Source organism: Suillus plorans, assembly GCF_016647745.1.
Source record: "Suillus plorans strain S12 chromosome Unknown HD556scaffold_49, whole genome shotgun sequence".
NCBI classification, from domain to species: domain Eukaryota; kingdom Fungi; phylum Basidiomycota; class Agaricomycetes; order Boletales; family Suillaceae; genus Suillus; species Suillus plorans.
Genome location: NW_024537433.1, coordinates 3,263 through 24,512, shown reverse-complemented (window position 1 = coordinate 24,512; position 21,250 = coordinate 3,263). Strand labels below are relative to the sequence as shown.

The 21,250-nt window shown below is 45.0% G+C and overlaps 10 protein-coding genes across 10 annotated transcripts; 3 read left to right on the top strand and 7 right to left on the bottom strand.

Moving 5' to 3' along the window:
• Positions 1 to 130: 130 nt before the first annotated feature.
• On the bottom strand, positions 131 to 2,092 carry HD556DRAFT_691061 (uncharacterized protein). Its single transcript, XM_041311318.1, has 7 exons — positions 1,468 to 2,092; positions 1,237 to 1,410; positions 990 to 1,176; positions 779 to 922; positions 668 to 724; positions 552 to 615; positions 131 to 498 (listed from the first exon to the last, which is right to left on the bottom strand). The coding sequence occupies exons 1-7, from the start codon at positions 1,843 to 1,845 to the stop codon at positions 408 to 410; spliced, it is 1,095 nt and encodes a 364-aa protein (XP_041157450.1). The 5' UTR covers positions 1,846 to 2,092; the 3' UTR covers positions 131 to 407.
• On the bottom strand, positions 2,093 to 3,231 carry HD556DRAFT_691255 (uncharacterized protein). Its single transcript, XM_041311319.1, has 4 exons — positions 2,785 to 3,231; positions 2,662 to 2,728; positions 2,469 to 2,610; positions 2,093 to 2,408 (listed from the first exon to the last, which is right to left on the bottom strand). Exons 1-4 carry the CDS (start codon positions 3,081 to 3,083, stop codon positions 2,341 to 2,343), a joined length of 576 nt encoding a protein of 191 aa, XP_041157449.1. The 5' UTR covers positions 3,084 to 3,231; the 3' UTR covers positions 2,093 to 2,340.
• A 1,074-nt stretch (positions 3,232 to 4,305) lies between these two features.
• On the top strand, positions 4,306 to 6,042 carry HD556DRAFT_1488573 (uncharacterized protein; the record flags this gene model as incomplete). Its single annotated transcript, XM_041308768.1, has 4 exons — positions 4,306 to 4,494; positions 4,551 to 4,941; positions 4,997 to 5,211; positions 5,265 to 6,042. The coding sequence occupies 4 exons, from the start codon at positions 4,306 to 4,308 to the stop codon at positions 5,772 to 5,774; spliced, it is 1,305 nt and encodes a 434-aa protein (XP_041157448.1). The 3' UTR covers positions 5,775 to 6,042.
• On the top strand, positions 5,878 to 9,136 carry HD556DRAFT_1488553 (Sec34-like family-domain-containing protein; the record flags this gene model as incomplete). Its single annotated transcript, XM_041308767.1, has 11 exons — positions 5,878 to 6,343; positions 6,393 to 6,779; positions 6,831 to 7,001; positions 7,053 to 7,190; positions 7,241 to 7,480; positions 7,528 to 7,619; positions 7,669 to 8,018; positions 8,070 to 8,221; positions 8,269 to 8,485; positions 8,538 to 8,644; positions 8,705 to 9,136. The coding sequence occupies exons 1-11, from the start codon at positions 6,167 to 6,169 to the stop codon at positions 9,134 to 9,136; spliced, it is 2,463 nt and encodes an 820-aa protein (XP_041157447.1). The 5' UTR covers positions 5,878 to 6,166.
• A 647-nt stretch (positions 9,137 to 9,783) lies between these two features.
• On the bottom strand, positions 9,784 to 11,700 carry HD556DRAFT_1310503 (uncharacterized protein; the record flags this gene model as incomplete). The annotated part of the gene is made up of 10 exons (XM_041300420.1): positions 9,784 to 9,798; positions 9,842 to 9,969; positions 10,104 to 10,155; positions 10,225 to 10,260; positions 10,407 to 10,490; positions 10,693 to 10,722; positions 10,987 to 11,007; positions 11,138 to 11,167; positions 11,482 to 11,521; positions 11,672 to 11,700. 10 exons carry the CDS (start codon positions 11,698 to 11,700, stop codon positions 9,784 to 9,786), a joined length of 465 nt encoding a protein of 154 aa, XP_041157446.1.
• Positions 11,701 to 13,790: 2,090 nt separating this feature from the next.
• HD556DRAFT_1192531 (uncharacterized protein) lies at positions 13,791 to 14,756 on the bottom strand (the record flags this gene model as incomplete). The annotated part of the gene is made up of 3 exons (XM_041296208.1): positions 13,791 to 14,123; positions 14,178 to 14,425; positions 14,483 to 14,756. Coding segments are annotated over 3 exons (855 nt in total), but the record flags the coding sequence as incomplete, so codon positions are not given.
• Positions 14,757 to 14,843: 87 nt separating this feature from the next.
• HD556DRAFT_1242180 (uncharacterized protein) lies at positions 14,844 to 15,698 on the bottom strand (the record flags this gene model as incomplete). Its single annotated transcript, XM_041298254.1, has 1 exon — positions 14,844 to 15,698. One exon carries the CDS (start codon positions 15,696 to 15,698, stop codon positions 14,844 to 14,846), a length of 855 nt encoding a protein of 284 aa, XP_041157444.1.
• Positions 15,699 to 15,842: 144 nt separating this feature from the next.
• HD556DRAFT_1242144 (uncharacterized protein) lies at positions 15,843 to 16,466 on the bottom strand (the record flags this gene model as incomplete). The annotated part of the gene is made up of 1 exon (XM_041298246.1): positions 15,843 to 16,466. A coding segment is annotated over one exon (624 nt), but the record flags the coding sequence as incomplete, so codon positions are not given.
• Positions 16,467 to 17,171: 705 nt separating this feature from the next.
• On the top strand, positions 17,172 to 18,112 carry HD556DRAFT_1310500 (uncharacterized protein; the record flags this gene model as incomplete). The annotated part of the gene is made up of 4 exons (XM_041300419.1): positions 17,172 to 17,346; positions 17,403 to 17,641; positions 17,698 to 17,793; positions 17,855 to 18,112. The coding sequence occupies 4 exons, from the start codon at positions 17,172 to 17,174 to the stop codon at positions 18,110 to 18,112; spliced, it is 768 nt and encodes a 255-aa protein (XP_041157442.1).
• A 2,052-nt stretch (positions 18,113 to 20,164) lies between these two features.
• Positions 20,165 to 20,865, bottom strand: HD556DRAFT_1242218 (uncharacterized protein; the record flags this gene model as incomplete). Its single annotated transcript, XM_041298257.1, has 2 exons — positions 20,165 to 20,792; positions 20,846 to 20,865. Coding segments are annotated over 2 exons (648 nt in total), but the record flags the coding sequence as incomplete, so codon positions are not given.
• Between the last annotated feature and the right edge of the window lie 385 nt (positions 20,866 to 21,250).

Below are 21,250 nucleotides of genomic sequence, written 5' to 3'. Positions count from 1 at the left end.
GGGGTTATAGAATGACTTGCGATGCCTTATTTCTTTCGTCTTGACACTCACAATCAACTATTCCAAATTTCATTGCATGTTCACAACTGATATCGTCGTTTCTTTCCGGCCCATTGTATATCTTGCTCACCTCCTTCACACCGGTTCCGTCCCTCCGCTCGCATCTAATTTTCCTGCAGTGCTGTTATCTTGTTTGGTAGCCCTGTTCAATGTATATTCGCACGTTGGACTCTTATCTCTCGCTTGCCAGAAAATTCTCAAGAAATCGGCGGGGCTGTTATATATGGTCGTCTATATTCCCTAAGAAAATATAAGGACTGCTGACAACCATGTGCTGCAAAAGAAGTTTCCATAATTTGGTACAGCGGGGAAGTAATATCTAGTGCACAGGTCTGCTCTTCTCAACCTTAATATGCGCTGACTTGCTGTGGGAGGCCGTTAGGGAAGTATTGTGCGAAAAGGCCCGGGTAGTGACGTTGCGCAACATCAGGGTGACTCCTAACGGAGACATTCAAAAATTCCTGCCGTAGATAGCCAATCGGAGAACTTACTTCACCCGCCCGATGAGGTTCACTTTTCCAGATGGCTCGCGGTCAAATTCTGCGAAATTGACAGCTGTGGAACATGCATCAATAATGTTGTCACAATACAAAAGCAGACGACGTACAGTCAGTCTGAACAGGATCTCCTCGAAGCTGTTTGAGCTGAAGGATCTCAGGTGGGACTGTAAAATGGTGATCAAGGTATGTGAAGCAAGTATTTAATCGAAGGCACCCACAGTCTAAGACTTCATCAGCGAGGCAAGCGTTCAGACTGATGTTCTGGAAAAACGGCACAGAATAGCGGGGAGTCGAACCCACAGGGGGAGATAAGACGCGGTGCGATGTGGCTCTCGCCAACCCGCGGGTAACAAACTCGAGTGCTAGACCGTCAGAACGAAGAAGTCAGCTGAAATTCAATGCGTCGTGCACTTGCAGTTTGCAGCATACCCTTTCCAATATTCACAACGAACGTTCCTGGGATAGGAGGAACGTCGATCCATTGCCCAGAAAGGTTTTGTACCTGCAGACCGCGATGAGGTGAGGCGACAAGAAGGAAGGTCAGGAAGCCAGCATCATAGTGTGGTCCAACGCCTTGATCAGTCAAAGAACCATCATTAGCGGGGTATTTGACGACCTAAAAACAGGTGAATCCTGATCTCCATAGAATACATTGTGACCCTCGTTTGATATTTACCTTTCCGCGGTGCTGCATGAATTTATCAGCATCGTAAAACTTGTTCAACGCATCAGAAGGAAGGCCAAAAGCCTCCGCGAGTAAGCTGATGAATTGGTAGCTCAGGGCCTGCACTTGCTGGAGATATGTCTCCATGGTATTTTTGAACCCTGGGATAAGGCCCTCATCTGGCCACTAGGTGAATTGAGTTCAGTTCGCGCAGCTTTGAATGATTAAATACAGAACCCTCACCTGGGAAGGCCCCCATAGGCGCAGATGCTCAGGGGCTCCGGGTTTCCACTGTGTCTCATGAGGAGTTGCGAAGTCGAATTGCTCTCTATAGTCCGTCTTGCCTTTGGTAAATTCCGCACCTAGCCTGGAGTACCCAAGGAAATGTGGTGAATTCGCCATCAAAATATGGTTCTTAGCCTCCTGGGGAAGGTCAAAGAGTCGGGGGATATAGTCGATTAAATCATTGGTAACTTTCTGTGAGACGGTGTGGTTGTCGAGATACAAGAATCCGACATTTATCAACGCATGTCGGAGTTGCAGGATGAACTCTGGTTTCGTGGCATTATCGGACACAAGAGCAAAGTCGAGGACTGGGACACTAGAGAAGTTAGCTGCCATTGCAAGTCGTAAGCAACAGGTCAAACGGAAGAGCGAAGGAGGCTCTAGCCTCTGTCAGCATGAATTGATGCCATGATCAGCAGGTATAACGCCATCATGCATGATCACGATTCGAATTCGCATACGCCGTATCTCACCGCTACACTCCGAGCCCCAATCACAGTGAGAATGTGAAACACGTTGTATATATGTACAACTGGTATAACGTTATACCTTTGAACCAGCAAGAAATCTATGACTATGAATCTAAAATGATTAACAAGCAACAATAAATAGAACATAAGTGAAAAGTTATTGTAACAAAGAAACCCTTGAAATGAAGGTTAAACAAATAGAAGAATACAGAAGTGTCGACGTTTCCTTGTGTAGAAATCCCGTCATCAGGATCCGGCATCTCGGAGGTTGGCAGTTTCCTTGACCCCACTAGGAAAGAATCGCACGACACATGGGGATGCGGTGACTGTTATGCGACGGAGAAGGCGATGTCGGTGTGAATTATTTTGTCTCCAACTTGACTTTGATCTTGGCTTGACGCTTGCGTCTTTCAATTAGAAGATAGCTCACTAGTGAAGGTACTCTAGTTAGCGATGTCTGGTGCATCAATGCCTAAGGAAACGAATCACCGATAATTCTGTCCAATGCAGCAGCAGCTTCAGGCTTGACTTCGAGGAAAGCCCGTTGCGACATGCGCCAGACGCCAAAGTGTCGTTTATGTGGGTGATATTCAGCAACCGGGACCTCTTCTTCGTCATCCGACTTAATGAGCTGCAGCTTGGCCAGTTAGATAGAAAAAATACAAGTCGAGAAACAGCTAACTTGTAAATAGCGCTTGGGTGCTTTCCAGCGGTATTCAGTGCCGTCTTCCTGGGTGAAGGTACCTCCACTGCCATCGATCATTAGAAATCGTTGACTATTGGCTCATAGTGATCAAAAACTTACACCGTTGTACCGTCATTCTTGATAAAGTCACAAGCTCTCACCCACTCTCCCTCTGCATCAGGAGTGTTGAAGCGGACTTTCACATCTTTATCAGGTTGATCCTCGATCTCTGCAATGCAGTTGACCACACGAGCCTCGTAGTCGTATTTGTTGATTTTAGTGAGGTGAGGGTGCCAAAATCGAGTGACAATCTCATAGTAGAACTTGTTGTTGTCCTCGGCGAAGGTAGTGTTGCGCACGCTGTTGGTGGCGAAAGTAAGTTTGTGCGGTGGTGGGGGCTTAGGTGCGCCGCGAGACATTAGAAGGAGAGTCGAAAATCGTTAGAATGAGAAGCACAGGAGAAGTATGTCTAGAAGAAAAGAAAACAATGGAGACACAGGCTAGGCGAAGCGGCAAGCTATTAAGCTTATGAGCTGGCAGAGGGCCGCCGATACGTGATCGAGTATTGTGCGAATGAGATTGCTGGTTTCATACAATTATCGCATGATATCGCGTGTCAGGAAATGAGATAGCAGTGCGAGACTGACCGGTCGTCACGAAAGCGTGGAGCAAACACGATTATCGCGGGTGAATATCAAATCGGCGGGGACGCGATTCTAAACATATTCCCATACACAGCTGCGATCTGCCCCTGATGGCATAGATTTTCGTGGGTGTGAGAACGACCAATCGCTGGGACGTGAACGAAGGACCAGGAGGTTTCTGGCATCTGAGACTCGATCCCAGAGCTCTACATGAAAGCCTGTGTGTGAGCTTCTCAACGTGTATTCAAAAACAACAGCAACGACCAAGAAATAGTAGGGAATTGAAACCAAGTTGCAGTACACGATGGCATTGCTATGCATACGGGTAACTGATTATCGCCGGTATAGCGAGAGTCGATATGACTTGGTAGTATGTTGAGCGAAATCGAGAAATGCATAAACTCTAATTTCAGAGGCTAAGAGGTGGGATCTAAAGCGGTTGCGAGGGGTAATTGCTTATTGAAGAGAGGCGAAGGCAAGTCTTCATTTAGACTCGGATATTTAATGAATCAACAGCCTGTAATGTGTGTACCGTCAGCTCCTTGTGAGAGAGTATTACTGAACACTAACGGCGCTGGTGAATTTCTCCATCTTAGACTCGGGGACACATCCTCTCCTTACATTGGTAGTACTAGTCACTAGAGTGATTCACAACAGAAAGTGACGCAAGCACTGGCAGGGCCAGGGCCAGGGCTGAGAGACGAGGGCTGAGGGTTCAGCCCTGTCCTGTGGATGACACCGCATTTCCTTGCTGTGTATTCAACGACGCCGGAGCAGTGTAAAATCAACCTTGCCAAGTCTCCCAGACCGGTGGCCGTGGTGAGAAAGAACGAGCGATGATGCGCAGTGAATGGATATCTTCAACTTGGCAGGTCTTGCCAGTGACACTAACCCAGCTTACCTAATAAGAACGGTGCAGCGGCCTGTCTAACAAGTTTGTTGTTTTGAACTCTGCAATATTTTTGAGTCATCGCTGTTTTCCTTCATGTTATCAAATATGACATTTGGATCACCAACCATTCAATCGCGTCATTCATCAGTTCAAGAACCTCATCCCTCGCCCACATCTGCTATATTCGCAGGCATAGACGATGAGCTTCGGGATGCCTGGCGTGTTCATTCTCATGGCCAAGAAGAAGATCTCAGATATGCCCTTGATCGTGTAATCAAGAGAGTGGAAGAGCTAGTGCGTGGACAGGTCTGCTTCACTGTGGCAGTAATGAACCGATCATGGTTCGCTAGTCGTCCTTGCTCAAGATCGCGTACAAGACTCAAGCTGAACTAGAGACATCATTGAGCGTCGCAAAGTCTAATTTACAACTGATGATGTCCAACAATGAGATGCTTGAGGAAGCTCTCAAACGTGAAACCCCCTGCAGCGCGAAAGATGTTGGGTGGCGGCGCTGGAGTGCACGAGAAGCGCAGAACATGCAACGTGTATCAGAAGAACATCGAAGGAGTCTCGATTATGGCCCTTTGAACGACTCGGGCGCACCGTCCCACCCCGAGAGTGCTCCATCAGTTGTTGTCAATGGTACAGAGCCATCTCCAACTACCCCTTCTCTGGCGACTTCATCTACAGCTTCCCAGAATAACCAGGAGGGTCGTTTCTTCAGATTCAGGTTCAATAGTGGTATGGTGATCTGTCCTCATATAATAATCCACTCATCATCTACATCTTGATACAGGATCTAAGCCTCCCGTTGTCAATTCTATTCAACAACACTCTTCTCATTTAACGTCACCTTCCTTGCCAACTCTTGTAGCAAGTACGAGAGAAAAAGAACTTTTGGAGCTTCAAGAGCAGCTTGAACGGGAACGCCTTGCACATACATTAGCGAATGCACAGAAGGCTGCTATTGAAGCTGAGCTAGAGTCCTTATCACAAGCACTCTTTGAGGAGGTATAGTTCCCACTTGCCACAAGTTTTTCAACAAACTTATATATATCTTCTAGGCAAACAAGATGGTTGCGACTGAGCGCATTAAACGCGCTGAGACAGAGGAAGAACTACAAGAAGTACGGCTAGAGAAGGATGCACTCAAGGAAGCACTGCGGCTGATCGAAGGCGAAAATGGTCGACTTCGGGGTGTGCAGAGCTCTGCAGGAGGGGTACCAGATAAAACTCCACAACTGCCATCTTCACATTCTCGAAGTTCTTCGCGAGACGCAATAAAGTCTCCGCCGACATCTCCTTCACCCTCGTCTCCGGCTGTTGATGATGTTACTGTACCCTTGGCGCTTCCACCAAGTGCCGCCTCATTTACCTCAGACAATCCGGAGCATCTCACAGATTTCACCCTTGAGCCAGCACCGAAACCTACATCTGCAGCGTCTCACCGGAAAACGCAATCCGTGGAGAAAGCGATCTCCAACCATGCAGACAATTCTCCTCCCCTGGGTTTGGGCTTCGCCAGCCCGACGTCAGTATCCTTTATACCTGATGAACCATCCCCTTGGAACTGATCTTAGTACATATCTTGAAGTTTGTTGAATATTCACTTTTTATTACTGTAGCCATAGGAATCTTCATTAGGTATTCCTCCCATCGCAGCGAACAGAATTGTTGACGTAGTATTTGCCACCGGCCAACCTACTACTATAGAGGTGATACAGTAGCCATTTCTATGGTGAAATTAATAATCTGAAGCTGGATGCAATAGCATTACTTACTACTTACAAACTTTCGGGATCTGGAATAGCCTAGTTGAACCCTTCATAGAATAGTTTGCGGTGCTCATCGTGGTAGGAAACAGAGAGGACTTCATAGAAACCTCGAATAGGAAGTATTCATTCGGGGCTTGTACTTGAACTTTACAGGCTGAGCTCGACGTCATGTTCTGGTGAGAACTAGCGTTATGTCAAAGGCGCCTGTACCCCACCGCCGCGCAGGAATTCCTGCTGCGTCGACACCACGACCCAAGCCACAGTTCACCATCGAAGAATGGGAAGCCAAAGCACCTCTCAGTGACCTGGCACTCAAGAGCGTCGCGGTAGTCAAATGTGCCAGCGAGAAAACACCTCTCCCTCTCAAAGTACAGTCAGAATAATTTACTGCGCCGCATATTGCTGAATACACATAAGATTAGCGTCAATGAAGACGAGTCCTCCCGTCCTTCTACACCTAATCTACGAGGGAAGGTCGGATCGGTGTCGCGTCCATCAACACCAGTGCCAGCATCTACTCGCCAGTTCGCCAGTCATGCGCTGCACCCGAAGCAGCCCGTACAAACGCCCCAACAATTCTATGACTGGTTTGCACAGATAGATAAGTCCGTAGCCCATAGCCAGGAAGCGCACTTCCGCGCTCATGTCGCGGTGGTATCCGAACACTTAAACACAGCAGATACACTTATTGAACGTATAGACGAGGTTGACCGGGAGGTCAGTGGGCTGCTTGAAGGCTGGCGAAGCGTGGAGGAGGGCGGAAAGAATCTGAAGGATGCGTGCGAGCGGTTGCTGGAGGAAAGAGTAAGCAACTTAGGTGCTAGAATATCCCAATCGCTGATTCTTTCACGCTAGGACAGGCTCCTTGAACTCACTGACGAAATCGGAGCTAGACTCGAGTATTTCCAAGAACTAGAACACGCGATGCGCATGCTCAATCACCCTGGAGAGTCCCTTGTCCTTCAAACCGACTTCTTGTACATGGTAGAGCGTGTGGATATTTGCATAGATTATCTCAAGGCACATGTGAATTCTTATGCTAGTTGCCAAGATGCTACACTAACTGGATACTTTCAGCGATATTACAGAGAAGCGGAGATATACCTACTCCGCTTTCAGCAGTGCATGACGAGAGCCATGACACTCATCAGGATGTTTTTCGTTGGTTCGTTAAGGGCATTGACTGCCGACGTTTCCAGAAGACTGTCAGAGAAGGTAAACTTATTCATTACTTATACTCATTCTCTTGACACCGCGATCTTCAGGATGTATCATCGACAGCACAGATGCATCTGCTTTATACCAGGTTCCGCAGTGTCACTTCTCAGCTTTCTCCTTTACTCAGCGAGTTAGAGCGTCGCGCTGAAGCTCATCCAGAAGACTTATCGGCACTGCTTTCAGAATGCCATTCTGCTTATTTTGCAGCACGTAAAGGTCTACTGGTGGGACGCTTGATGGAAGAAATACGTGGGCTCGATCCAGCACACACTGAACTAGTTGAATTAGTGAGCTGCACGCGATTGTGCTCGGCGATTTACTCATTCAAAAACAGACGAATGCCGGCTGCACTTATCTGAAACATCTCTGCACAGACGAGTTCAATCTCTACCGAGAGTTTTTCAACTCTGGCGAGGACCAGCTCTAGTGAGTACCATTTTTGTTGTCTCTGCTTACACTTATCCACGACATCAAGCACTTATCTTGAGAACTTATGTGACTACCTTTATGATGATCTGCGCCCCCGGATATTGCATGAAACTCGCCTCACAACTCTCTGCGAAGTATGCACGGTGCTTCAAGCTCTGATGGTTCTCGATGTGGCAGAGTTGCCAGAGGAGCCAACTGACGACGGCAATCTAATTGTTGATTTTGACCAACCAAAGTCCAAAGGTCTAGGACAACTCCATATCAGTCACCTTCTGCAGATGGTCCTCCAGGATGCACAAACACGGTTGTTCTTCAAAGCGCAGTCGGTTATTCAGGCCGAAATTCGATATTACACACCGAAACCAGAAGACCTGGCGTATCCTGATAAGCTCGTTGGTAAGTGCATGATTCTGCCTGCTCTAGCCACTGTCTGATAAGTGCCGTCAGCCATGCGGAAGCCTGTTTCTCAATACGAAATCAAGGAGAAGGATAGTGTGAGCCAACTTTTCCAGCTGCCCTCATTAGACAAGAAAGAAACCTGGTTTCCGACCTTGGAAAAGACGGTATGGGTATTATCTCAACTGCATGACTTCGTCAAGGTAGTCACTTCTCTTGTGCATCTTGACTGGATGCTGAGTTCATGCAGCCCGCTATTTTTGAAGATATCGCGCATGAGGCCGTGAGCTTTTGCCGTCAATCGCTGGTCACCTCGTCCAATTTGGTCGAACAGAGAAGTTCTACCGGCGTGCTAGATGGCCAGCTATTTCTCGTTCGCCATCTCCTGATTTTGAAGGAGGTTGCAAATAATTTGGATTATACTCCGAAAGATACAGAGCCGAGGTCTGATATAGGCGGTATGACGGGTGGGTGTTTGTTCATGACACTGGGTCATCCTCTTGACTTTCTCGATTACAGATACCTTGGCATCAGTTCTGAATCGCACGACTGCATTACTACCGGATGCTCTTTTCGCTTCATTGGGAATGCCCCGAGGACATGATACCTTTTCGGACTCTCGGCATGTAAACGATGCATTTCTTCCACTGACTCTCCATCCTTGCTGACATCGACTCCTTATATAGGACATAGATCAAGATCTGAAACGTGCTTGTCAAGAAGTCATCTCGTTCTGTGCAAGATTGCCCTGTGAGCCTTTGCGAGAGTGGGTGAACCGCGTACAAGCATTCAACGACGCCCGCATATCCTTCTCACCAGGGTCACAGGCCCCACTCCTTACGGAGCAAGAATGGGCAAAGCATGCTATTGCAGAGAACCTTCATCAGGTCTTCATCGAGGCTTGTGAACGGGATCTGCGGTCATTCGTAACGAAGCTGCGGCTGTACCTAGAGGATGATAGGACGGTGTCTGTGCTGGTCACGCATATAGAGGAGGCGATTATTGATGCTTACCTCAAGTTCCGAAATGTAGTGTGGAACATGTATGCGGGGGCGATGAAGACTGTCGTATTTTCGCAGGACGGTCTGCGGGATTATTTGAAGAGTGTATGTAATTAACGTACGACGTACTGTGCTTCAATCTAGAGTGAGTCTTGTCTGAGGACAGTCGTTTGGTATTGCAAGCTAGCTCCTTTGCAACCTTGTATCAAGTTGTATGCACAGCAGCTCTGGAATCACACAAGTGCATTTTCAGGCTTACTACACTCCAAGTGATCTTTATTTCACAACCTTCTGTCGTGCTGTCACAGTCTGGTTCTGTTTGTTTCTGAATTATACTCATTGTAGTCCAGTCACATCTGGCATGGTCGTTGAATCTGTTTAAACCTATTGTATGCTCATCAGTGAAATACATCAGGAAAAGTGTACTATGTTACTTAATCTTACTTAATCAACTTATGTCTCTCTCATGCATCATTTACCTAGTAAATCTTGTATTTTTTAGTGCAGTGTAATGCTTGGGTTCATGTTGAGCCTGTATCAGGCTATTTGACGATGCAGGTCAACTGCTACACATTAGGGCTGGCCACCGTAACCATATATGGTTATGGCCGTACAATTTATGGTGGGCTTACAGGTACTACCTGTACTGTACTGTATGTTGTACAATACATTCAAAATGTTCGACGGTATGGTATGGGTCATCATATGGTCATATGGCCGGCTATACAGTTGTATGGGAGATGAAAAAATGTTGAATTAGTAAATTACAGTAGTACTAACTATGTAGCACAACATATATATGAATATGAATTAATCAATTACCGTGATAGCATTACAAGCAAGGCGCAGATGCTGCTTAGCCAACATCAATGTCCTGATAGTGTTAGGTTGGAGACCAGCATGCCGAAGAGAGTTATGTCCGCTTGTAGTTGGTATTGAGAACACAGACACTGTCGGAGAGCATGGAAATGGTTCTACAGGTGAGAGGAGTGACAGGGGGAGTGCAGGCACAGATGGCTGATGTCTGCCATCCTATGGTCACTGATGAAGATGATATCAATGACATGCATGAGGTTGCACTCACTTAGTGCTTGGGTTAGGTTCTGAGCAAAAAGATCGATAGCTGCAAGACTCACCTGTAGTAAGTAGCAAGTTCAAAAAACAAAGATAAGCACACTGACCAATGGAATTGATACAACACTTACATTAACAGCCTTAGACATCGGACCTGTTGTATTGGACTTGGAAGGATGTGAGAGATGTGCTAGGGGGTGTGCGGAAGGGCTGAAAGAGAGGCTGGGATGGCATGTTTGGGGTAGAAGCGGTGGCATGATGAGATTCACATGTTTAGCAGAGTAAAATAGTAACAGCGCAATGAGACACATACCTGAATGTCTAATATTACATCCTTGCCATCAACGAAGTCACCTGGTGGCACTGCCTTGAAGAGGTTGAAGGTAGGAAGTATGAGCTACACGAGGAAGGAAATGGTCAGTCAAGACAGGCACATGAAGGATGGAAGTAGATGGACATATAGAGTTGATAGCGGGTTGGAGTGAATGAAGGCTGGATCGTGGTTGTCGCCAGTATCGAAATAAGACATGAGGCTACCAGTAACAGATCTAAGTAGAACCGTATGTCCCATATGACGGTACATACAGCCATAAACTTACAGTGTCATATGGTACTCGAATAACTGTACACTGTAACCATCAATGAGAGCTCTAAAGCCCCGATGGTATGGGTATAGCACTTATATTACATCACCATACATCCCTGTAATATGGCCTATGGTGGCCAGCCCTACTACACATTGCTCAAGCAGCACACATGAAATCCGAAAAATATTGGACATCACATTAGACATTAGCTTTTGCATTGGCCTATTAGAAAATGTCCTCCCTATGTCATGTCCTGTTGTATCTATCCCCACTAGGTGCACAGTTATTCATTTTCACGTCACTAACATTGTAGACGTTATTACATGTCTGCAGTACCACATGTCTTATTACATAGGACATCAGATCCAAAATTTCTCGCTACTACTTTCACCTGTAGCCTTCTGAAATTCTACATAGACACTATATATTTTGCATACCTCCTACCTATTTAACTTACCTTTCTACCTCCAAGTAGGAGGGAGGTCATCTGATATTAGTAGTTCTTAGCAGAATTCTGAACTATCATCCTTTCTTTATCCAAAACACTCCAAAACACCAATAGTAACCTGACATTTACTATTCCTGACATTCACTACCTTTCTGACATATTCCTGGCACAACCTGATGAAACCCGACACAACCCGACACCTAACCCGACCCAAAAGTATTGGACCCAACATTTTTATCTTCAGACTATTTTACTTCCAAACAGCTAACCCCTCAGGTTGAACACACTTGTCTTGCAAGTATAGCAGACTAGGTTGTGCAAGACCACAACTTTATATTTGGCTGGGTACTTACTTCATGTAGTGTCCAGCTATTGTTGTATTCCCACAGCAGCCTATAACAAAACATGTATGCTAATATAACTGAACAATTTTTTATCTTAAGGTTGAATTTCTGGCAAAGTACTGGCAAAGTAGATCCATTTTTGCCAATTGACAAAAGTACAAGTTTACAACTTAGGTCTTTTGAAGGCAAGCATAAGTACTTAATATGCACTTTCCTGATGTAGTACATTGCTTAATCTGCTCTTATCATGATCAGTGGTAAGAGTGGGCTGACTAAGCTAGTAAGAATAAATAATCTCAGTCTTCAAACAGAACTGTTTTTGTTGTAGACTCATGTACCTAGTAAGAACAAATACTTCAACATAAAGTGTAGTAAGTCTCACTATTACTTTTTCCTTGTTTATGTTCACATTCACTTACTGCACACACATAGAATAGCACACTCCTAATTTATGTTGCTGCTAACACAGGTGGCTATATATTCTCTTTACTCTTATCTATAGACTGTCCACCTCAGTCCATTATACTTAGACTGAGGTAAGATGCACACACTTGTTATCCCACTCAACTCTTAATAACATTTACTATAATTGTTTGTTTGTGTCACAACCTACAAACAAATAAACAGTAGGGCAGAGACTAGGACTTGAACAAGGTTATCACAATGAAAAGATGAGAGGTAGCAGGTACATCTGTAATTGCTAGCAAGTAAGCTATACAAACAAGAGGTTTGAACTGAAGAAATATTGACTATAATAAGCTACCTATATATATGTATTGAAACAAAGACTGAATCTGAGTTCTAACTACTAGCCAATTAGAATAATTAAAAGTATCATATAATTCTATATATAACTATGATATCATAACATGTGCTGCAGCCACAGTAAGACTCTGGAACATTCCAAGAGGATCATGTGGTATGAGGTCATCAAGTGTAGGAACTTCTGGTAAGTCACATGATTCAGTTACAGGCATTTCTGGTATTTCTACAATAGTCACCACAGTGGGAACTTCTTCAACAGTAAACATATTCTTAGAGATAGATGCTGTGACTAGGTGGTTGAAGGATTTTGAATTCAGGAAAGACTAATGATTTGTATTTGGAACTCATGACATTACCCCCTCTCTAGGATGAATAAATTTCTTTTGCCATTCCAAAAACTCTTAGGTTTCAAAGACTCACTATGAAACAGGAAGGAGATTATTGTCACCCCTTCCACAGGTGAAATGTCCGTTTCACCTACTAAATAGGTAATGAGACGGTGACGGGTGATTGACGGGTGATTTTGCAACACCGTGTTGTCAGGTGATTACCAACACTGCCCTCACACCTGCGAGATGCTAGTTGAACATCACCGGCTCTGCTAGTGGCCTTCAACATCTTCTAATTTTGTCGACCGATGGCAATTTTTGGCTTATCTGCACAGCTGGTATCGCCAGTACTAGTACTATAGCTAGTGCTAAGTACGTACCTCATCACCTTTCTTCGTGTACAGTGTCAGTGTATATAGTACACCAAGTAAGTCCCAACTTGCTCTGTGGCCAATGCAGCTCTAACTATCATGATCCTCAGTTGACTCTCACTGACTCTCACTCAATCCAATACTCGATCATGATGGCCACACCACGAGCCTCCTTGCAAACAGCCAAATGGTAAGCATACAAATTGTCTCCTCCGTTATTGCTTGTACTGTCTCTGACTCTAACTCAATCACAAGTCAACGGACTGAGTTACCCACACCTCAATTCGCTGATCCAAGCAAAGAAAATGTCTTCGGTGGTGAGCAGGCATCTGAAAATCCTCCTGGTGCACCAAAACGGTGGGTGATTCTCGTGATTCCTCTTTGTATTTGCTGATCAATGCCTGTTTCCAGGCCTCGGATGTTCCGACGCTATAAATTACCAATCAACGCCTCCGACCCTGTTGAATTCAGTACGTCTTACATTTTTGTGTGTTACTAACAATGAAGTGACCAATAATGTCTCCATAGGTGATGAGTACCTTGCCATCCTCGCCGAACAGGCTGAGCGTGAGCAGGCTGCTGTCCAAGTCTCTCCGCTGGTCAAAATGCTCCAGGTACCAGAAGACTTTATCAATTCCATTGTGACAGCACGATGGCAAGCTCAGAAGGAACTGTGTGATGCGCAGTGCAAGGCTCAACTCCTGGAGGTGAAAAATTTTCCTTGTGCATAAATGTTTCCTAGAGGCTTTATTTGTTCCCATTACGAGCTTTACATCAAATTGAATATTAAGCTATGAAGACCACATTCTGCCCCTTGAAGTTAGTCTTCGAACACTGCACGAGCAAGATCACCACTCCGGTCAATTATAGCCCAGCTCTGACCATTGTCGTCGAGTGGCACCCGTCCCACCAAACATTGAATGCAGACAATGTCTACGATATCCAAAGATGTTCCCATTGTTGAGTAGAAGTGAATGTCGAGCATATCCAGGTGAGCTGATGAGGCAGTCAGAAGACAGAGAAGTAGTGCAGCAAAGAATATTGTTAAGGGTGCATCGAGGTGAATAGTTGGATTGGCAGGCACATTGACGACAAACAAGTGCTGGAGCTGACCGTAAAATGTTTGTTTTTCAAAGATTGATGGCATGTTTCGCTGACGAGTATTTCTATCCACGAGAGATTCATACTACAGTGCCATTGAATCATTTAATGGTGAAGTAGATCACATGCATGTGCTCACCCGAACAAAAGTTGCATCACGCGAATCCACCTGCTTTTTAACAAGCCTTGCACATATCATAGTGTCTCCTCCCTCTAGCCGACGAACTTTTCCCCATTGCTCCATATGGTTGTGAAAAACGACCCGTTTGAGGACAGTGGGAGTAGTATCCAACCATGTTGCAAGTGCCTTGATGATCTTGCTGTAAAGTGAATCATCTATGGCATCGGGCCCCTTTTGTCGTGGCGGGAGAAGCACACAGGTAGGATCTAGTCCAATCAACAATGTTAACAAACACATAAACAGAAACACATGTAATCATGCACAGGACTCATGTGTGAACTGCCCTGCCACCATTCCATTCAGTGGCTTGCGCAATGAGAGTTCTTCTGCCATGTTATAGATTAGTGCTGCCTGTGTGAGCTGGGCCTCTTCGACAATGTATCGTGCAATGCATGCATCTGGATGGCGCTTGCTCTTGATTATGGGCTGAAGACGCCCACAAAATCGTTCCATTGGAAATGCCCATGATGTCCAAACAGGGCCTGTCTCCTCAATGCTATCGGCAATATGGAGGAGGGCATGGATGGTTATTGGACATACTCCTGCACGTTGAGGATCATTCTGGTAATATATTCTATCTTGCATAGTTAGATATACTTAAATAATGCAAGAACAAACTCACACTTACTCTTTGAACTCTTTGACCCAAGATTCAAATCCAACTCGCAAATCTTCAATGTCTTGTGCCGAATGCTCGAATTGGAGACAGACACGAAGTATCTTTACAAGCTTCACAAAGTGTTTGTAGTACTTTGCTTTTGAGAACTTTTGACGGAGGAGGACAGGACCTAAATATTGGGTCCAAAAGGACCAGGAGTCAGCTGTGCATGCTGACCGTTCTGTTACTGGATTTGGTGGGCGAGCACAGTACGCAGAAGGAAGAGTCCCTCCTGAAGCAGCTGTTGCCTTCCCAATTGCTTTCCAGACTTCCAAACCAAGCTCGTATGACTCGCAACCAGTGTTGATGCCTTTGAACTCCCCCATCCAGAGCAGAATAAGGTTTTTAACAGTGTTTTCCCAGATCAGATGCATAAAATCATGAGGAAAAGATTTCGGAAATGAAATTGAGGAGAGGTAAGTGAGAATTGAAACACCCTTGACACCATATGACTTGGCAAGACGTTCGGCTTCGGCAGCTGTCAGTGCCAATTGAACCTCACATCCCTGTGCTACCATTTCCTTGTGTGTACGCATTGGTAGGTTTCGTGGGTCGTATTTTTTGATGGCAGTCACTGAACAACATACATCAGGATGAGTGCTGCGATCAAGGGGGACATAGTGGACAGAGCTGCATGAATTTGGGACTCGTATGCCTGTGATTTTGCACATGCGACAAGGGGAATACCCATTGTGGCCCTTGATCTGCATGACCATAGATATTGCAGGCATGTCTCCACTGATGATGATGAGGTAGGCATGCAGTGCAAACAGGACAACTTCGAGTGCATCAAATGCACGCACACCCGCTGCAAGTTTCATCAATTCCTCAACAAGAGGCCACAGAAACGAGTCAAAATCCTTCGGCTTCTTTGGCCCAGGAACAACGCCAGCACATATGATATTTTGCTTGTGGAAACGAATTTCAGGGGGGAGGTTGTAGTTGTAGAGGATGAGTGGCCAAGTGGTGGTTTTTCGACGTCGGAATGGGGCAAAACCGTCCGTGGCAAGGCCGAGTGCAATGTCTCTTGGATCACTAAAGTGGTTGTGTGCAAGTTCGTGGCCATTGACACTCACTTTTTTGGCAAGTAGTTTTTGATATAACGAGCCATCGAACACATCAGTGATATTTCCCGGCTGATGTGAATGTCCACGAGTGCGATATCTCATTTCTGTAGCTGATTGTCGATTGGCATAGAGGGCTACAAGACGGGGAATGATGGGAATATATGTGAACTGTTTTTGTGGTTGACCAGATGGTGTGCGACGGGGAGCTGAGCAGTGTGGACACCTATCCAGGACTTCAATAGGCCCAATGAAGCAACAGCATGAATTGATGCAACAGTCATACCGGGCAGGTGATAACCCAGCAAGAAATGCAACACGAGCCCTTGTCTGCTTCAAGCTTGGCAGCTGGATATCGGGAAATGCGTATGGAAGCATGTTAAATGCCTCTTCGGTGGTTCGACTTCGCACCTTGTAAGCAAATGCACAAAGAACATGTTTATCATAGGAGCTGAGGTCGTCTCCTGAAAATCCACTTGTGAGCTGATATTCACGAATGTCATGTTGACAGCATACCCATTTCATACAGTTCTCGTTCGACATTCTTCCCCATGAACTCATCTTCAGGATCACTTTCGACACCAATATTGCAGTCCCCATCCAAATCAGAATCAGAATCAGCTTCGTCATCCAAGTTGCCCTCTTCCTCATCATTTGAGTCCAAATTGTGACCTCGCATGACTGATTTTGCAGTAGCCAAGGCTGCCTGGACTGGATCTTCGTATGGTTCAACTTGAAATTGATCGTCGTGACTAATGTCATAGTCGGCATCAAGATCCTGGGTCTCAAGGGTTGTCGGACATGGAAACTGAGCTTGCAGTACTGGACTCAGAGGTGATAGAATAGGTTGTGGAATTTTTTGAGGGGCTCGTTCCAGTGGTTGAAGCACTTTGGCAAGATATGATGAGGTGGCTTTGAGGTGGGGTGGGGCAACGAGACGGCGATGATTAAGTTCTGTGCGAGCACTAACCCACTTGTTGCAACAACGGCATAACTTCTGGTGCGAACTGGATGTCTTTGGCATGAGTATGTAGACACGATTTACAGTGTAATAGTATGCTGCAATGACAAGGGAATGTATTGTCAGAAAAGACTTGTCAAATTTTGAAATCAGAGAGCAATACAGCAACAAACAAAACCTTCAAATTTTCACTTGTATTCTCATATACATAGTTTGCAGGTTCTCCCCATTGCGATTACGGTGTACACTATACCCCTTGGATACCCCCGATGGCCAACAAAGAAAACTCGCAACCCACAGCGAAGGCTAATGCCAGCGGATCAGCCAAATCAATGAAGCCAACAGGTGGAACTCCGAAGACCACTGGAAAGACCAACAACGCCACAAAACAAGTCTTAGCTGACCGAAATGCAGAATTAGCTGGAAAAATCAAAGAGTTAGAAGGTATGGACATACAATTTATTATAATTGTCAAGATTGACAATTGATGTATTGTGGAGCCCGTTTGGCCCGAGAGAATGATGCCCGTGCTGTGGCCGAAAGAGCAGTACAGGAGGCAGATGCTGCAAAAAGAGCTGCCGAAGAGAAGATTAAAAATATGACCCGGTCAGACCACGATGGACAAACCAATAAATTGATCCCCCGGCCTACAACCGCTAATATGAGGGATGGTGGTCGTGGGCGGTTAATGAGAGCTATGGGACTTGAAGATGCCAGAAATCAATATGTTTCAATCCAGGTGAGATGCAATATTTTACGTACCATGCATCTAACTGATTTTGATGGAACAAACAGGGCGACGTGCACTTGCTGTGTGCCCGAGTAGGACTTGACTTCAGGACAAAATATGTTCATCAACCTGCAGAAGTTTTAAGTAAAATTTTCAAACTAGTGAGTCAATAGCGAGAGAGTGAGAACTGAGCTAAAGCCTAAAGGATCGTTGTGGTTATAGGCCCGCCATGAGCACCCTTACCTCAAGCAGTTCCAGAACGACTGGGCTACAGCCGAGATAACAAAGCAGTATCTGCAAAACAAAAGAAAACAATCCAACCACAAGAGGAAGGCTCAAGGTGAGGGGAACAGTAGTCGATGCAAGACACGTTCTCGTTTCAATGTGAGTGGTAGTGAGTCGGAGGAAGAAGCCGAGAGCAGTGAGCGTGGGAGTGGCGACGAGAACAATGAAGGAGATAACGTGGGCGAATCAGGATAAGCGGCAGGTGGATTTGCAGTGTATCTGACAGTTATTGTACATGGTCAAAGGTACCAGAAAATCCGGTGTATATTGCCACTATGATACATAGTCAAAAACACCAGAAATGTGGTTGATTATACAGCTATGGTGCATGACAGGTGAGTGGTCAAAAGCACCAGAAAAGATGGTGAACTTTGTCACCTGAAAAGCCTTTTGACAAGACGGTGAAATCGGCAAAAATTCCGGTTATGTTCACCTTGTTTCATGCACCCGTTCGCACGGTGAATACAACTGGATGATGGTGATCGTCACCTTGTAAGGTTGTCATCATCACCAACCTCACAGGTGATCCAGCCGGTGAACTTCACCTGCTTTTGGTTTCATAGTGACTGACTTGTTGATTTTGCAGGGATTCAACACCTTTGAGTTTTGCCAGTGAAATTCTTGTATTTTCAATTGTGCATTCTCTAGGTTTTCTTAGGTTCCCATGTTGCTTCTTCAATTAGATATCCTTCCCATTCTACTAGGTATTGAAGTTTGGACCTGTGCATTCTCAAGTCTAGGACTTTTTGCACTATTCATTTGGAATTGTCTCCTGATTCAATCTCTGGCAGAGGGTGGTGATGTAGAGGTCTTTGGATTAGGGTTGAGGGAGTATGGGCTGTCACTGTAGGCATTTTCCCATTTTCCTCCACCAAACATCCAAAAAACATTGATTGAGAAGATAGAATTTTCCTCTCATTTTGTCTGTCAAAACATCAGAAAAAAGTAATTCATGTTTTAATGATTTTTTGTGTGTGGGACATTATGCAAAAATTGATCATGTTCCTTCAAGGATAATGTTGTATTTTCTATTGTCCTTTAAATAGCAGCTTACAATAATGCTAATTTTTTTCTCTGTGTTTTTCAAATGTTCTGTGTATATTTGAAAAACACAAAGAAGAAAATTAGCATTATTGTAAGCTGCTATTTAAAAGGCAATAGATGAAAAATACAGCATTATTCTTAAAGGAACATAATCAATTTTTTATGAGGGGCACTGCTGGACAAAATTAAACAAATAGTTGCACGATGAAATTCAAAATTTTCGAGTGAAAACTAATGGTCGAATCAGAAAAGGAAATTTTGTGTGATCATTATCAGCGCGTCCCAGATTTTAATTTCCTCCAGACAACCAGCACACCATCTGGACTCCAGCATATCAAGTGGACATCTTCACTGGGCTTCATGATTTCACCAATTTTTGCCATAGTGCATGTATACATCTCCCCAGGTCCCATAGTTGAAGTGAGTTGTCTATCAAACATGTGATGATTCACTACCTACTGGGTAGGTGCGCAACACCTTGGACCAGCTTGGTATGGCCTCTGACCATCTTTCAGATCTTTATTGTTGATATTTTTTGATCTTAACAGATGTGGAAGATATGGTCAGCATTCAGGGATTCTCAACTGAGGATAATATGGACTATATGTGCCAGAGCAGCTCATTGGAGTCTTCGAGTGGGCTTTCATTGGTGAGTCAACAAGCCTATGTGATTTCTCCTAAATGAATGTTGATCAATGTGCACGAGGCATTCTACACGAGAGGGTTGGGGACTTTGTGACGTTGTACGCGGCAGGTTTTTGGTGCTGGTTCTCAAAAGTTTGCAAGAAGTCTCCACAAAGATACTTGACACTGTTCAGTACATACTCCTTTGTCACCTATGATGTAACTTACAACAAGCCCCACTTAGAACAACTATACATGGATTCAATCCACACAAGATCAGGAGGGTTGCACGAGTGTTTGTTCAAGTCTTCTACTAAGGTGTGTATTCTGTGTTATCATCGTGTTCTCTTCACAAATGAATCATCCCATGACATGACTTAGCCGTGCATCCCCTTGCCCTCTTTTTCTCTGGGATCCTTGATGTGGGAAGAAAAATGTTTCGAACTGCCTATGAATGTTGTGCAGTGGAGTTGGCAGTGCTGCTCTCATTGATCTTTTCATGTCTCCTTCTCTATTTCTTTGTCGCCATCTGCTGGCATTCGTCTGCTGCAGCGAACTACGTGCAGGTACACATATTAGCTACAGTACACCATCCTCATGCGTAAAAAGATTTCTACAAATCTGTAAAGCTGTAGACCAAATAAAACATCTGGATTCCATGCTGCGAGAGTGGACTGGTATTAAAGCCTCAAGCTGTATTCCAAGAAACTGCACTTGCTTGAGTGAAAGTGGGCTGTCCGCCTCCGGAACCATGACCTCTGAAAACTGCTGTGGGTGGTGAGTGATGAAAGGATTCTTGCCAAGTTCATCTTCATTGTTTGCATGATGGTGATAAATTATACGACGGTCATCAATAGACTCCCAGTCGATCCCATATGGTGCTAGATCATCCAGATCTTCATCATCTTCAAGACCCTCAAAACCATGCACTCCATTTTCTAACATTCTGAAGAAAAACATATCTCTTGGACTGGTGTGTCGTTCACCTTGAATGGACATGACATGGTTGTTCCATGCTTCTGCCCATTCCAGAGCATCCTCGTTGATGGCATCTAGGAAGAGGTGGTGCAAGAGCCACATATGACTCTCTAGATCGGGATTGAGGCCTTCATGTGCCTTGAGACACTGAAAGAAGTCCTTCCACTTGGAGCCAAACCCGCTTGTCAGGTCGCACCATAGTTGCTCGATGCGCACATTGTGCACACTCCTAATATAAAATAGTATATTATATGAAACATGTGATGCTCAATTGTTTCTTACCGGCCCCAGATATAAGATCCCAGCCACAAACCCCATGATCTCCTCGTATATGACTGGGCAAGCCATGGATCTCAATGATCTCTGTGAACAAATCAAGGATAGTTTCTGCACAGTTGTTATTACTGGCCCTGATGCCAGTAATGAACCGGGAAAACCCATCTATGAAGGCATGAAAAACAACTCAATATCATATCAGTCCTTATGATCAATCCAACAGTGAGCAATGACTTTGAAATAAGACAGGTAGAACTAACCATGCTGGCCATCATGGTGACTTGGGCCCCGCTACCTTGTAGACTCAACACTGGATCTGTCGAGGACCAAATGAACCTGTGGGAGGACCATGGACATGTGTATATGATGCATGGATTCATCAGCGAGGGATTTGATGTCCAAGATATTGCA

What these genes read in the sequence shown, in the direction of transcription:
- HD556DRAFT_691255 (XM_041311319.1), bottom strand. Translation starts at nt 3,083, where the DNA reads ATGTCTCGCGGCGCACCTAAGCCCCCACCACCGCACAAACTTACTTTC. An exon ending in AAGAATGACGGTACAACGGT is followed by an intron (nt 2,729 to 2,784) that starts GTAAGTTTTTGA and finishes GATCGATGGCAG; the next exon opens with TGGAGGTACCTTCACCCAGG. An exon ending in TGCATTGGACAGAATTATCG is followed by an intron (nt 2,409 to 2,468) that starts GTGATTCGTTTC and finishes TACCTTCACTAG; the next exon opens with TGAGCTATCTTCTAATTGAA.
- HD556DRAFT_691061 (XM_041311318.1), bottom strand. Translation starts at nt 1,845, where the DNA reads ATGGCAGCTAACTTCTCTAGTGTCCCAGTCCTCGACTTTGCTCTTGTG. An exon ending in CGTTGTGAATATTGGAAAGG is followed by an intron (nt 923 to 989) that starts GTATGCTGCAAA and finishes CTGACGGTCTAG; the next exon opens with CACTCGAGTTTGTTACCCGC. An exon ending in AACCTCATCGGGCGGGTGAA is followed by an intron (nt 499 to 551) that starts GTAAGTTCTCCG and finishes TGTCTCCGTTAG; the next exon opens with GAGTCACCCTGATGTTGCGC.